Source organism: Cimex lectularius, unplaced genomic scaffold, assembly GCF_000648675.2.
Source record: "Cimex lectularius strain Harlan isolate CLEC.00 unplaced genomic scaffold, Clec_2.1 scaffold381, whole genome shotgun sequence".
Classification (NCBI taxonomy): Eukaryota; Metazoa; Arthropoda; class Insecta; order Hemiptera; family Cimicidae; genus Cimex; species Cimex lectularius.
Window position 1 is genome coordinate 158,567 of NW_019393025.1, and position 17,251 is coordinate 175,817.

The 17,251-nt window shown below is 32.1% G+C and overlaps 1 protein-coding gene across 2 annotated transcripts in view; it reads right to left on the reverse strand.

Annotated features, from left to right (window-relative positions):
• Positions 1-1,924: 1,924 nt before the first annotated feature.
• The window catches only part of LOC106666932 (growth arrest-specific protein 2-like), a 104,622-nt gene continuing 89,295 nt past the window's right edge, over positions 1,925-17,251 (reverse strand). The window contains exons 2-8 of one of the 2 annotated variants that reach the window (XM_024229839.1): positions 16,553-16,677; positions 12,797-12,938; positions 12,426-12,603; positions 12,139-12,346; positions 11,166-11,288; positions 8,926-9,021; positions 1,925-1,996 (exon numbers count right to left, since the gene is read on the reverse strand). In XM_024229839.1, the coding sequence (XP_024085607.1) occupies positions 1,943-1,996; positions 8,926-9,021; positions 11,166-11,288; positions 12,139-12,346; positions 12,426-12,603; positions 12,797-12,938; positions 16,553-16,677 (926 nt within the window). In that variant the 3' untranslated portion in view covers positions 1,925-1,942. Of the gene's footprint in view, positions 1,997-8,565; positions 9,022-11,165; positions 11,289-12,138; positions 12,347-12,425; positions 12,604-12,796; positions 12,939-16,552; positions 16,678-17,251 lie in introns of those variants that run through there. The other variant, XM_024229838.1, reaches the window with a different exon arrangement.

Genomic DNA, 17,251 nt, shown 5'->3' on the forward strand with positions numbered 1-17,251 from the left:
AAAAAGAAAATCATTCCTGACCACCAATTTGGATTCCGAACAAGACATTCAACAATAGACCAAATTCACCGAGTAATGGACGTAATAGAAAAATCTCTCGAAGAAAAACAAATTTGTTCTGCTATCTTCCTTGATGTCTCATAAGCTTTTGACAAGGTCTGGCACGAAGGACTCATCAATAAAGGTATGCTACCAAAGCAGTATGTCGATATTATCAGTTCCTACCTAACTGACAGACTGTTTAGAGTCAAACAAGAAGATCAATATTCAAAATTAAAAACAATAAATGCAGGAGTGCCACAAGGTAGCATATTAGGTCCACTGCTTTACTTGTTATACACCAGTGATTTTCCGAAAATAGATGGAGTAAAAATTGCAACGTTTGCAGATGACACAGCGGTGATATCACTAGGATCGACTATCACCCATTCAACCAAAATCCTCCAAAATTCATGTAATAAGATAAACGAATGGACAAAAAAATGGAAAATCAAGCTAAATAAGCATAAATCAGTTCATCTAATCTTTACAAACAGAAAGGTGGACCATGTTCCGTCGCTCACAATCGATGGAACTACTATACCATACAGCAATACAGCTAAATATCTGGGAATGACCTTAGATGCCAAGCTGAGATGGAAAGAACGCGTGAAGAAAAAAAGGATAGAAATGGGTTTAGGGTATAGATAACTATACTAGTTGATAGGACGTAGCTCCAATCTTGCTATACAAAATAAAATATTATTATATAAACAAGTCATAAAGCCTATGTGGACATATGGTATCCAACTATGGGGTTGTACCAAACACAGCAATATCAAAATCATACAAACACTCCAAAATAAAATTTTATGTAGCATGGTCAATGCAACTTGGTACATAAGGAATAAGGACTTACATAGGGATCTTAAGATCCCTGAAGTCACGGCGGAAATACGAAGATTTGCCGCCAAACACCAGGCTCGCCTCAGCCAGCATGAGAATGTGGAAGCGACCAAACTCTTACATAACCGAAACATGGTCAGAAGATTAAAAAAGAACAAAGCCATATGAACTTGTGTAGATAAAAATTAATTAACAGTCACTAATCACCACACATTAAAAATTAATAGTGAATAGTGAAATGTAAATCTTATTGTACCAGTGGGTTTATAAGAATGTAAACATTTATTTATTCTATAATATTATTGTAAAATTAAGGGTTGGTATAATGTCTACGTTTTAATAAATAAATTTAATTAATAAAAAAAAATTATTGTTCATAGGAAAAACAATATAGTCCCATTCGGAACATTCTGATCTGTACTACAAATATAATGTAGGTAATTTCATCCTAACCTCACAACAGTGAGCTTTCAATATTTAAATCAGAGCCAGAATATTGATTTACTCTTCCATACATACTACTAATTACATAGCTGAAACTTGTTTCGTTAATGTTTTCTAACTCATTGCATATTTCACCACAATAGCAACATTTACTTGAGAGGTAATGTGTATTTTCTATATCTAACATATCCTACAGTGTTAATTCATTAAATAATTATTGTTCATAGGAAAAACAATATAGTTCCATTCGGAACATTCTGATCTGTATTATGATTTTTTTAAATAGTAAATTTCATCCTAACCTCACTTCAGTTACAGCGTTTAATATTTAAATCGCAGCCAGAAAGTGACACAAATTTTTAATTTCGAAAAATTGCGTATAATTTGTTGCTTTTTCTCTTTATGTCATAAATGTTAAAGTGACATTATTTATCTTTTCTTAACTAAATATTACCAATTTAACTATAAATCAAAATACTTTCTTTACCAACCTTTCAGATTCACCAATTTCATCACCATTCAAAAAGATATGCAGAAAGGATGAAGAAAGATCAACATTTTTTCCAAAATATGTATTAAATAAAATTTACTATTATACAATTTGTGTTCATTGTTATCTTATTGTAGAAGACCTCTTCAATGTTGAATTCCTTGTAGAATTAGAAACCTGTAAATTAAATAGATTATGATTTTGTTTTAATTTGAAACTCTGAAATAGGGCTGAATTCATAAACACAGTTTTAATATTTTTCTTTTCTGTCTTCGACCTAATGTAATGTCTCTTCTAATTTGCTGCATTATTTGTAAGTAATACTGTAGAGCATGTTTGTTTTGAAGCTCCCAATGAAAAATACTTAACTGTTAATACATTTTAGTTGTTCATTCTATATGTTTCTGCACTAGCAAATATAATTTAATTCTGAAAAATCGAAGTACAGACAAACTTACAATAGGGCTTTTTTTTTTCAAAAACACCAGCACCCCGAGTGTTGATAAGACCTCGTCAAAACAAGAAAAAAACAGTATATGCATATATGTTGAGATTATTGCTTCCATGTTAAGACTTATAAAAATTAAGTAATTTTATTTATAACACAAAATGAACTAATAAAGGGTTTAGAATTAGACGTCGTAAACTTATCAACCTTTTGATATCTTCCTTCGACCAAATACATATTTGTAATTGTTCTTCCAAACTTGAGCTTTTTTCAGGGGTGGGGATTTTCAACCATGTAGTCATACCAGTCCCCAGGGTCCGAATAGTATGATGAGTTAAAATTTGTGGCCATATAAATTCGAACCAGGGATATTCCATTGATAAGTCACCATGTCAAGCCCTCACCATTCTTAAGGTTAATATTTTTTGGTTTAGCTTCATTAATATTTTGTATACTCATTAATCACTTCAGAGGGGAGCGCGCGACCAGTCGTGTGTTTGATTCTTATGATCGCCCCTTAAAATTTCTGAACTTTCCTCCCTTCTTAAAAATATACGTACAATATGATTCAATCGTCTTTAACTAATATGCACAACATAATGCCATTAAAAAATCACATCACTGACCCTTTCCTCTTCTTTAATTAATAAAATTAATATTAAATAATTCATGTGGTTAAACTAAGGTTTCCACGAGACGTTGCTGCTGTTTTGACAATGGTTCTGCCTTACAAGCAGCAGTTAATGAGCTTGCCGCACCCCTATATTATGAGGAGGGGTTCAACCTGCATAGAGCAGGCTTGTAAAGCAGGTATCATCACTACAAGCAGCAAGTGTACTCTCAGCAGCAGACATGGCTGATAGCTGCTCAATGCCCAGCTCTATCGACAGTCATCATACAGCTCATACATATGACACAGACTCACAGCATCGCATAACACTGCACAAAGCCAACGTGGCTAGCAGCCATCGGCTGCTCAGCAGTCTACAACGCTCAATAGTTTCAATTCAACAACCAACTCTTTTCATTAAATTCAATTCAATTGTAAAAGTAAAAAAGTAATATTAAATTACAATTAATTAAGGTTTTTGGTTGAGATGAAAAAAAGTTAATGGCACGAGCGGGATTTGAACCCACGATCTTCGGCTAGATACGCCGCTGCTCTACTACTTGAGCTATCGTGACCTCGATCCACTTGGACACCAACCTCCCATCTCAACCGCACCTTATGAGTTTTACCTCCTTTTTGCCATTTTTCAAATGTCGTGTAATCGGATTGGATTCTTGACGACAAATGAAATGGCCTCAGAGAGCTTTAGTGAAGTGTACTTCATTTAATTCATTAAATTCACTAATTTTGTGGTCCGCTTGACCAATTAATACATTACAATTAATTAAGGTTTTTAGTTGANTTATGTGTGTTAATATAAAATTGGCATATAAATAATGGACGCCAGAATTGTCAGCTGTCAGTTGTCCAGTTCCATTTCCTGTGTCTTTCAAATTTTGATTTGGAGGTGCTAACAGTCAATAGATGCAAAAACTATGCTAACACTGTAGAGTCGCAAAAACTACAGAATTGGTTTCGCTGATGTCAAATTAAGAAGATACAAACATCACCGTTGTATCTTTAGTTAGGTAGGAGAACGAACTACCGACATTTGTCCTCACCGACGACCATTTCACTCAGCCATTTATTTAGCCGAACCATCAGAATTGAGAAAAGGGCTCCAATTGAACGTTTATTTAGTGTCCAATGATAAAGACTGTTCATTGTACGGTAAATTGACAAGTGGAAGTATTTCAAGTACTTATTTATCAATTTGAACACCAGTTTTATTCACTAAATTGTCCTCTTTGTTACTATTGGCTAAAGTTCTCTTTTTAACTGATATAAGAGAAGCAAATTTCTGTTCTAACTTTACATTATTCTTATAAAACACTTTGTCACAGAATTATTGCTGATTTTTTAATAAATTTGTTTAACAGTTGCTTAGGACAAACTACTTTGAGATTGCCTACAACACATTCAATTTTACGAGCTCAATTGTCAAGTTTCCAAATGCAGTTTTTTATTTGGATATTAATATATCTTTTTGAAACTTGCTGTCAAGTTTGCACGTTTTAATATTATAAGGACTATCTCTGTCTTCTATGCAACAATACGCACTTTTTATGTTACGGAGATAAATGACAGAAAGACGCCATGTGTTTTGTACTTTAGAAGGAACCACCTCCAGGATTTACAATAGGATAATTTTCCATATAGAGACATTTATTCTTAAAACTGTTTATTAAAGATTCATAAACTTGTATAATATGACTTAAAATGGCCTCTTATTAATTTTAAAAAGTGGTCCTTGAAGGATGAGAGGAGGACCTCCAGGATAAGGTTGCAATACTATTACAGTCATTGGTAATATTAGTACTGAGTCGGTCTTCAAGGAAATTTGAGATCGGCTGTAAAAACTTAAATATGCCAATCTGTAGACATATTTACAGTTGTTTCGTAAGTTCTGTAAGTTATATTGATTGTTAAATCAATTGTACAAATATGTTTTTCATAATATGAAATTAATATAGGCCCTGAAGATAACCTTAAAATAAGTCGAAAGCTTGGCAGTAGCAAGTAAATTTGCTTTCTTCTTCAAGACATAACTTGATCCAGAGTGTTCGTAAGTGAAAAAGTGGTCGATACTTCTAATACTGACAACTAAAAACAAGTTAACAGTGTCACACTCACCATCCTGAATGAGATAGAGTACAGGAGTACAATTAACAAGTTAGAGTACATATTATAGGATGTAAAACACAAGTAATTAAAATTCACAACTGATAGTATGTATTGTCAAAATTGAATTTTACTTTCCAAAGATATTGCATTTATAGTTACTTTGTGTTTGTTTAAAATGTTTTAATAGCTCCTGTACACTGTGAATTAATGACATACAGACAAACATTTGGCCGAACACATGGAAACGACAATTTTGATAGTAAATTAATGCCTGGTGATTAATTAATGCTTACACAGAAACTTCAGAATGTTCAAAAACTAGATTAAAAAAAATTTTAAAAGTTTTAAGGTAACCATGCACCACAGGATAAGTTAATTGATGAAACAATAAAAATAAGAAAAAGCGTAATTATTAACGTGCTATTGAATCAGCTGAAGCTTTTAAATTTTTGAAATAATCATGATTACAGCAATGGCATACAAAATATATTATCATTCAATATTACGCATTGTAGAAACATGTGCAACACATGCACATTTTCAAGTTAAGTGTCCACATTGCCACTAACCTAAAAGATATATGTAAATAGTGTTTGTTGCACTCATGCAGCATATTTAAATAAATAAGACATGCATTAGAAAATATTAGAGTAAAATAAATAATTTAGGCCTTAAATTGCATAAAATAAAAGGATAAGTTTGTTTGTTACAATACTGTACTCCTTGGTTAAATAGAAGAAATCAAATTTCATCGCCTATAGAATAAAGTACAGAACAATGGCATTATTTTATGATTCACAACAAAAATTCATTTGCATTTTACTATATTTAATTTATGATTACAAGATTAAAACGGAATAGTGCTTGAGTTCAAGCATAATTTTTTTAAAGTAACTTTCAAATTGCCAAATTAACTGAGAACATTGAAACTATTTACAATTAACTTGGTAAATTTATGTGCTTTTTTAATACACAGCAATTTTTATCCAGAGCTACATGCTGTGTATGACAGAAAAATATAACTAGGAAGAGATAAATTGCATCAGGTTTATTTTGCAGTGTTTTCAAATTATTCATTGACGATTGATATAAACAAATATCTAGAATATAATATATTTAAATAACTATGTGTCTGCTGCAGAATTAAAATTTAAAGGGTAAATAATACTTCAGTGTAAGGAACAATAAAATCTAATAAAAGTTTTTTTTTTTAATGGCCTTATGAACTTTGCATAGCCAATTAACGATATATCTCATGCGATGCGTATTCTTTTTGGAGGGAAGGGTTGCGTGAAAAAAAGGGCCAGGGGCAACGGTGGGAATCGAACCCAAGACTGCGGGGTCTATCACACTGACCTATAAAGGGCTCAGCAATAAATAAACACATAATGCGTCATAATTAATCATATTATGAATTTAAAGTGTTTAATATCTCTCTTTTTAGCATGTAGTATTTCTTGTAATTAAATGTTATTATTTGTGTTCATTTATGCAAAATAAGTAAAGAGAGGATATATTTTGTGAATAGATTTTTGTCTTATTGACACAGGCTGTAAAAAAAATTTATCTCATAAACAGGTAAACAAGGCAATTCTGGATATTTTGTAAGCTTTGAAACTCCATTGCATTTCAGTTCTCATCAATTTAAATTGCTTAACTTATGTATTAAGGGTGAACTTAAGTAAAAGCCCAAAAAGAAAAAAATGAAATAAAAAAAAAGAATAAATATAGCAAACAACCAAAGTAGAAAAATTGGACGAAATATTACACTAAACACAGACAAAGGACAATACAAAAAAAAGATACAATAAACATAGTTTACAATCAGATTACATTGATTTTTTTTTTGTTCTTTTTTATTAGGTTAGTGCTGTTTTGCAATTTCTGTTGTAATTTTTTTGTTTCTGTTTATTATAGTATAATAGATATTTTCTGCTTTAGTTGTTAGCTGTGTTTATTGTCTCTTTCTTTATGTGCTGTTTTTATTAAGTTAAAGTTGGTAAATAAACTGTGCTCAGGGCAAAACGTTTAATTACTAGATTAGTCCCATTTCTCTTTTCTACATCATCACCACTTTTTTCCCCATTTAGCATAAAATGTCTATGTTTAATATAGTATAATTAAAGAAAAGGGTATACCACTAGAAAGCTTATTAAATGAAAACGTTGTTATGAAATTTCTCAACTCTACTATGAATTTTTCCAACGGGATTGCAAATTTAGTTTTTTACAAATTTTAAGTTTAGCAGTTTTGAAAGATTTAGTGATTTTTTTTTAAACCTCCTCAAATAGTTCAGGAGCAATGAGTAGATTTGTGATTAAAACCGTAGATAGTTAAAAAAAACCTAAAATGTTGAATATCTGCAAAAGCGTTGAGAGACCATGGTTTGTACGAACTTTTTTGTCAATCTGGAGGTGTGAAATTCACTGGTGAAGTTTGTGATATGAGTAGCGTGACACCCTCGATATTTCCTTGCATCATCTTTACACATACACTGTACTGCTATCATGCTTTGCATTTATTGCTTACTTTGTGCTTGTTTAAAATGTTTTAATAGCTCCTGTACACTGTGAATTAATTACATATAGACAAACATTTGGCCGGTGGTACAGAATAACTTTTATCCTTTTAAATACTTATGTCAAGTGGAAATATATTTTGCTTTCATTTAAATATAGGTAGAACGAAGAACACTAGGTAACATGAATAATTTTATTTGACAATAAAAATGGCTTAATGGTATTATGAAAGGATTTTTTTAACAAAATCAAGAATATTTATTTATTGAACTTGTTAACATATTTATTGAATATTTTATTTGTTAACTAAGCCAATTTGGTACCTATTAACACATTATAATCACTCATCTTAAATATTTATTCACAACAAAAATTCATTACCTGAATTAACTTTGTTGATGTTAAACCTTCTTTGGCTGGTTAATTATCGAAAGAAAATATAGTACATTTATACAATTCATTCTTAGTATCCATCTCAATTTTTTCATTCTAAACAATAATGTCAATTTTTTATTCATGAAATATCCAGTTCTATTATAGAAACATAGATGATAAAAAAAGAGCACAATATTTTCCTTCCTTTTTAGTCATTAAACAGTTAAGTATAACTAACAAATTAATGAAAAACAATCTTGGATACAACAATGATCAATAATAGTAATTAAAAGTTTGCAAATAGTCAGTATAAATTAATATCTTGTTGAACTGTTATTAAATAAAATTTAGTTTTTAAATGCAAACGTTATTTTCTCCATTTTATGCTATATATAGTCAAAAATTACGCTTCCAAAAGAAAGCACTGTTGATTCAACAGAACAATTACCATACTCTTAAAAACATACTTCTTTTACTCACTAATACTATGGCTATTAGTTAACATAATAACATGTATATTAAGTTTTATTTTGGTTATAGAAAACTTTTTTTTACAACAAAAAACTGTCAGCCTTTTGTAGATCACGCAAAGATGAAATAATAATTGTCCAAGCAGAATAAACAAATACAATACAAAACTTAAATAAAATTTAATTTTGTAAACTATGTACAAAAGGTGATGTAGAAATAAAAAAAATTCATCTTACAAAATACTGAAACAAAAACCTTAATAACAACTTAGTTGTTACCTAACTTAATGCTTTGTTTTAACAAAAGTATGCCACTTCTATAAATATTTAAACTTAACAAGTGCAAGTCATAAAAAATTCAAAACTAAATTCTACTACATAGCACACTATGTATATTGAAAGGAATAACAATAAAAAAAGAAAGTTAATAATTTATAATCTGGACATCAGCGTGCCAGGGTGTGAGGGGTATGTGAAGGAGAGTGCACGCCATAAGACTGTAAAGCACTATATGGTCGAGGAATTTTTCCAGATGACGCAGGTGTCACTGGACGACTCACCACTCTTGCTTGACAAGGATCATGCCGTTGTAAAAAGTGTTCAAGGGTATCCCAACCGCCTCCTACTCTTACCATCATATGTCTCCCTTTAAGAAGCTAAACAGGAAAAAATAGCTTATGTCAATGTACAATATGTTATTTTCAAATTTAAAAAAATAGGAAAATGAATTTTGGTACCTTGATGCAAAATTAAACATATAATTCAGAAAGTAATCAGATTTAATATACGTATATTTCAAACCATAATAAGTTCAAACAGATTTGGAAAATGATTTGTTATCAAATACAAATGGAGAGCTTTAGTGAAGTATACTTCATTTTAAATCATTGAAAAATGGCAAAAAGTTGGGAAAATTCAAAAGGTGGGGTTGAGATGGGAAGTTAGTGTCTGAGTGGATCGAGGTCACGATAGCTCAAGTGGGAGAGCAGCAGCGTATCAAGCCGAAGATCGTGGGTTCGAATCCCGCTCGTGCCATTGACTTTTTTATCTCAACTAAAAACCTTAATTAATTGTAATATATTAATTGGTCAAGCGGACCACGGAATTAGTGAATTTAACTATAAAACTTTAATAAAGAGTTTCAATATAGGTTATTATTTGAATATAAGTAAATAAAAACAAATGCGTGTAATAATAAATATGTGAATATATAGGAGCAAATAAATAAGACCCTACGTCGGTATACACTGCTGGCCAAATACAACAATCCATAACCAACAAGGAAAAACTGTTTTAGATTTTGACAGTCGATTGTTTTAACATGTACTGTAAAGTGGAATCTGCATCTGCATGTGATGCTTGTAAAATGATTAATTACAGAAACGTTGGGGTGAACTACCATCTACTTTTTTCATCTGTCCAAAAAATATTTAAAACTATTACCAGTCAACAAAGAAAAGAAAAAAAATGTACCAAGAACAGAGCTTTGAATTAAAAAAATGAAAAAAGAAATGAAGGTATTTGCAGTACAAAATCTTCTTGGCATTTCCGCTAAAATGGAACAAAGAAGGCTAGTTAGTTGGGCTTTTGTTACAAACAATAAAAAAAATTGCTCCCTCTCACAAATGTTCAAAGGCAAAGTTCGTGAAAATTTGTTAGAAGATGCCTATAGTAATAAAAAGTTACAGAGAATAAAAACAGATATATTTTTTCTTTTCATTTTGTCTCTCTATTTTTATTCCATTATAGATTATTTGTTTTATTTTTATTAGGCCAATATTGGAACTTGTGAACTGGTAGCTTTGAGTTCACATTATTCTTTGGGTGTGATGTTTTGGCATCCTCTGCCCATATCATTTACTTTTATTTCTGGAAAAAATTGCTTCAAATTATTATCTTTATATTAAAACATTTTTTATGCTTTCAATTAATTTTTTTTAATGTAAGGTCTTGGTTGAGTTGAAAAAGTCAGTGTCATGAAATTCGACCCCATGACCTTCAGCTCAATATGCCGCCACTCTAACCACTTGAACTATCGTGACTTCGACTTCGCTCAAGTGGTTAGAGCAGTGACGTATTGAGCCAAAGGTCGTGGGTTCGAATCCTGCTCATGAGACTGACTTTTTCATCTCAACCAAGCCTTAGATAAAAAAGAAAATTAATTGAAATAATTATGACCACTAATAAAGTATATGGATTTTTTATATGTACTTTTAACATTTTTTTTCTATGTTAGTATAATAATGCCTTACCCAAAGTACCATCTTTAATCTATTAAGGCCCCCAACCTTGAAAAATGTTTCTGTGGAGAATGACCAATAATGAATATTCAAACATGGAAGGAAGCATCACGGTGGGGGTGTAATCATGCGAGGGCAATTACATCCTACGGACAGTACATGCAGAAGAAAGTTAATAGCTGCTTAAACAGCAGCACATACTATAAGCAATGTTTTCAGAACCTGTTCATTTAAACAAGATGAGGGGTGTTAGTGGCTATAAGGGGAGGGGGCTGCTGGATTCAGACTGACATACTTACAAATGGGCTTTTTTTAAATACCTTTGATGTTGAAATACCCCCATTAAAAAAAAAAAAAAAAAAAAAATCACTATTGTGTTGTACTTGATGAAAACAAACAATTAATTTACTAGTAAAATTATTTAGGTGTGCACTTTTATTTGTCCAGCAGTGTACCCAAAAATATCATATTATAATGTATAAAATAGCAATATTGCAATAAAAGTTAAATTAATAAATAAATGGGAACATGTAAAGAAATAAAAACTTGAATTTACTTACTCTTACAAATACATTTCGTCCAGCTATGTTGTACTTTCCTTCTCCAACTTTTTTAACTTTAAGTTTGTCACATCTAGTTCCACATTGGCATTGCTTCTGTGCCACTCTAGCAACTGATTTTACCTACAAAATTTACAAGATTTTTTAATTCTTATTGTTATTACGTTATTACAAAAGTAATTGATTTCCCACTTTTATCTCACAATGTAAATATTACTGATAATTTTAATTTTTTGCTATATTGAATCATTTTGAAAACATGTCTCACCAAGGTGATACAAAACAATGTGATACAAGCCTGAAAAGGAATGAAGGTTCAGGGTGAACATGATAGTAACTGTGGGGCCTATGAGACCCGAAATGTAGGCCAATCTGATGAAAGCAATCAATCATTAACTTTTTAGTTTGTTTGATCATTAGTTTTAGTTTTGTAAGATCTATATAGCTATATTTGATTATTGAATTATCTGTACTAATACATATTCATAATTTCTAATATGATGATGACTTTTTTGATATTTATTGCGGGGGATGCCAGGAACTGGAGGACTGCAGCTCTATACAACTGTACTCCTTCCTTGCTCCATTTTTGGACCCATTCCAAAGGGGTAGGGACCAAATTCAGGGTCACTGAGATCCAATATCCGATCCCGCACCAGACCTTTCATTGATGAGTGCCTTGTCAATGTTCATTGCCACCAGTACCCTTAGGTGTCAGAAAAAAGTCCAAAGGCGATGGTGGGAATTGAACCCACAACCTCAGGACCTATTAGATGAGAGTCTGACGTCTTACCAATTTGGCTACCGCAGTCCCCTTGATGATGACCTTAAAATAGGTCAAAAGCTTGGAAGATAACAATTGAATTTGTTTTTATCCATTCGACCGTACCGAGATCCAGATTATTCATGATTAAAAAAAGTGGTCAATATATTTAATAGTTTAAATGAGTATATAACATAAAATCATATATACCTTGATGTCGAGGTCATTCAGACCACATGCAGAGTTGTCTAGCTCACTATGATCTTCAAGAGATGGTGCTCTAGACCAATCATCATCGGTTGTATCGGTAGGACTTGCATCACGTATGTCAGGTGCAATGTGTTCACTAGCAGTCCGTCTAAGTGATTCACCAACACCACATCCTCCTTCTTGTATGTACATCATTTTGCCATCACTGCTGTAATGTTTAACATAACTGTCTACACTAATTTACTTCATTTAAAGGTGAAATACAAGTATTAATATGTTTGTTTTACCTGCTGTGTTTTATGTTACTAGCAGGGGGTGTCCAAGTAGCAGCCAACTCTCGTGACTCCTCTTCAGCAATTTCTTTTTCTAACGCAACGAGTTTGGGTGGCTCTAAATTATACCTTGATGCAATTCTGGAAACTTCCATTAAACAAAGCACCACATTTCTTGGCTGGTTCTGTTGCACTGTAATTTCAAATTTAATTATTTTTTGTAGTTTATTTTGGTTGTTATGAAAGAGTAACTATATTATGTTTGTAAATTTCTTAAAGTGTTTTAAATTTAAAATAAAATGTGAATCAAATATATCAGTTTGTAGAGTCATTCAAATAAAAATTAATGGCCGAAATGTCTTCAGTAGTTCTTTTCCTAAACTTACCCAAGTCATTTGTTTCAAACAACAAATTGGGATGAACGCCAAGGTGTTTGCAAAAAGTAATAAACTTCTCAAGATTATCACGTGAGTAAAAACTTCTCCTATTTGCTTTCTCAAAAAAAGGTCCTTTTATTACTGGAACAGGCTATGAAGAAGAAAAAAATTAATACAGAAAATAAATGTTGCCTGAGAATAATTTACAAATATGAAAACCCAATATCAAAAAGGTTTTCCCTCAATTTTTCTTATCATTCAAATACATGGGTCATGTGAAAAAAAAGTCATACAAGTTTTTTGTTTTATCTCCCTACCATATTTTTCAATGCATTTTTAAAAATTTATTTATTAAAACTGGTCTTATTAGACCAACCATTAATTTTAGATTAATACATATAACAAATAAATGTTTACATTCTTATAAACCCATTGGTACAATAAGCTTTACACTTCATTATTCACAAAATTTTGAACTACACTAATTCGTATGGTTTTGTTCTTTTCAACCTTCTGACAGTGTTTCAATTGTGTAGAAGTGTGATCAATTTCACATTCTTGTGCTGGCTGAGGGGAGAATGCATTGACCACATTATGTAAGACATTATTTTGATATTGCTTTTTTTTTTACCCTTTCCACCACCCCGCCGCACCTGAGGAAGACCCCATACCGATGGACAAACGCTTTAGCTTCATCAAATTTGTATATCTAAGGGATTTCAAATAGATGGGATAAAAATACCTCCCAACGATCTTTCCTTAAGGCGAGACCGCTGGTCGGTTTTTGAAGGGACCATATTTTCATTTTAGAACCTAAAACAAAAGGTCTTCCCGTGCTGGTTTCCCCTTGCACATTTACTTTTCCTTGATTTTATTTTCTATCTATTTATATTATTTAAAATTTTCTTACTAACAAGAGGAAAAAAGCCTGGAACCCTAAACCTAAACCTATGCTTAATTATGCAATAAATAAATAAATAACAGTAATAAAACTCTAACAATAATAACAATATTTAGGACTTAATAATTAGAATAAATAGGGACTTGTTCATTTAAGCGTATTTGAGGCAAAGTCTTTTAGTGCTCCAAAAGATTTGATATCACAGACTAGCTTTTGGAGATTAGGCAGCCATTCTGCTGAGGTGATGGTCTTTCGCAAACGTTCTCTTTCTGCCTTGAATTTGATACAGCTGAAGAGTTTATGTTCGGCGTCTTCTTCAGTGCTGCAAACGGAGCATAAAGGGCTTTCTCTTTTCTTATATTTATGAAGATAGCTTGCGAAGTTTCCATGTCCTGATAGCATTTGGGTGGTCCAGTAGTCGGGGTGTAGCCATTTTCCTTTTGGTCTTTTTTCAACGCTTTGGAAAAATTTGGATGTTAGCCGACCTTTATTGCTATTTGTCTATCTTTCTTGCCATGATGCCCTTGTCATTTTTCCCAAGTACTCTTTTGCCTCTTCCCCGTTGTGCTTCGGAACCAGTCTATTTCTCCTTGGCTTGCTCCTATATCAATAGCCTCATTTTTCTTTTTTTGGTGGATGACCACCCTTTCTTTAAGGACTAGGTCTATTGGCGGTGCGTTGGCTATTACTTGTAGGGCATGTGTTGAAATCGTCCTGTACCCTTTTGTGGTTCTTATAAGAGCTATCCGTTGGCTTTGCTCTATTATAGCTTTGCTTTTTCTAGGTAGTCGTTTGGCCCATCCGGCTGCACAATAACTTACTAGTGGGAGGAAGGGGAGGAACTTACTATTTTGATATTGCTGTGTTTGATATTTGGCCCCAGATATTTAGCAGTACTGTTGAATAAGTATTTGGGGTATAACAGTTCCATCGACAATGAGAGACAGAACATCGTCCACTTTTTGTTTGTAAAATTTATATGTACTCATTTTGGATGAATGGTTGATGGTCGGTCCTACTTATATCACCGCTGTGACATCTGAAAACGTTGCAATTTTACACTTCATCTATTTTCAGAAAATCACTGCTGTATAACAACACAGTTGTAACAAGTAAAGTAGTGGACATAATTTGCTACATTGTGGCACTCCTGCATTGTTTTTAATTGAGAATATTGATAATTTTATTTGACTCTAAAATGTCTGCCAATTAGGTAGGAACTGAAAATATCTACATGCTTTGCCAGCATCCCTTTTAGTTTGCTGATGAATCCTTCATGCCAGACCTCGTTAAACTCTTTTGAGACATCTAGGAAGATAGTAGTATAAATTTCTTTTTCTTCGAATGATTTTTAGTCTTTTACTCGGTGAATTTGGTCTATTGTTGAATGTCTTGTTCGGAATCCAAATTGGTGGTCAGGGATGATTTTTTTGTCTAAAATGGGTTTTATTTTTTAGTAATAACTTTACAAAAAGCTTAGAGACTTATATTGATCTACATGATTTGACCTCGTTCACCAGTTTTCCTGTTTTTTTAATGTAATGACTTTTGCGAATTTCCAGATCCTGAGAACATATTTCAGTTGTACAGCAGTAAATAGGCATGTTAGTTCAACTAATCCCTTTTTCAGTAATTTTTAAAATTTTCTCCAGTGATAAGGTCATATCCTAGAGCCTTTTTAGCAGTTAAATTTTTAATTTCTTGGGCTATTTCTTCTTCAATGTAGAAGAAAATCTCAGGATAAAACTTCCTAACTTTGTCTTAAATTACAGTTCTGGTTTCAAGGAACAAACTACTACATTCATCTCATTTAAATAGTCAATGATACATTTTTATCAATATTTATTGAAAAGCCTAAGTATTGAATGTTGAACCTGAAAATTAGCATCAAGGAACAACTAAAAAATGTTATTATGGGTAGTGGTAAAAAAAAAACTGTTCAAGAGTGGGTTCTCAGACTTCATAAATTTAAGACTCAATTATTTATTATATGACAATTAATTAAGGTTTTTAGTTGAGATGAAAAAAAGTTAATGGCACGAGAGGGATTCGAACCCACGACCTTCGGCTAGATACGCCGCTGCTCTACCACCTGAGCTATCGTGACCTCGATCCACTCGGACACCAACTTCCCATCTCAAATTGAAATTGAAAAGGTGGGGTTGAGATGGGAAGTTGGTGTCTGAGTGGATCGAGGTCACGATAGCTCAGGTGGTAGAGCAGCGGCATATCTAGCCGAAGGTCATGGGTTCAAATCCCTCTCGTGCCATTAACTTTTTTTCATCTCAACTAAAAACCTTAATTAATTGTCAAGTATTGATTGGTCAAGTGGACCACGAAAGTAGTGAATTAATGATTTATTATATTCGAACTTCAAACTAAGTACATATTGTTTCAGTCCAGCTCTGTTTTTATTTTATTTTTTGTTTTATCTGGTAGCATAATCAAACAGAATAACAGAAATGTAAAGTTTTACAGTTAAGTGTTCTCTGACTTAGACCAATTGTCAGTAGTTTGATCACCCATGACCATCCTAATCTGAAACATACAGCAAACATATGAAGATCTAGATCAGGGATAACCAACCTTCAGACAAAAATTTGTTATAAGAGGAAAAAAAAAAAAGAAAAATCTATTAACAGCTCTACAGCTGCAAACAAATCAATGTAAAAAAAATATTGAAATATATATTATGAATATTCGTGTTACGTTTCATCATGTTCAAATATTGTATGAAAAAACACAAAATAAATTAACAAAACTATAATAATAATAAATATTAACCGCCTAACTATAGTCCAAAATAATCAATGTAATCAATCCATACTGTTATGTATTTTAAAGGATAAATTTGGACAACTTACGCCGGAAGCAAGTCCTGTATCAACGGCATCTTTCACTCTCTCGTGGATCACCATTGCTAAATGGCACAATACGACACCATTGTCGAGTATGTCAAGAAGGTTAGTAGCGGTAATATGATCTAAATCTGAAACAAAGGAAAATCAATCATTAACAAACATCATAATTTGTTAATATATTAAACAAATGCGTACAACATAAATACAATATGATTTTTGTTTTGTTTAAGAAGAATGAGATTAAACTGTAAGTATGAATGTGAAGGGTTTTTTTGTTCGTTTATGTTTTGTGCAAAAAAAATTTCATTGTAGACCATGATTTTTTTCATGATTAGACATGTCGTTCTGATGCTTTTCTGATTTCTGGTTCCAATCTTCTTATTTGATCTCTCCGTGGGGTAACCTCTAAGTTGGTGATTAATTTTTTTATATTCGTTAATGTTGGTCACTAAAAACATTTACATTGCAGACTATGACGAAAAACATTTTGGAAACTTATGAAAATTATGTTTCTTTTGAAACATTAAAAAAAAATCCAGTGATTTTCCCCCCCAGTTTTTCCCTTTGAAGGAGGAGAAAGTATTGTGTTGGGACGAAAAATGATCTGTACAGTTTTCTCACGATTTGCACATTTTTAGGTCCCCTTTGTCTTAAAAAAAAAGAAAAAAAGGCATAGAATCGAAAATCCCCCCCCCCCCGATG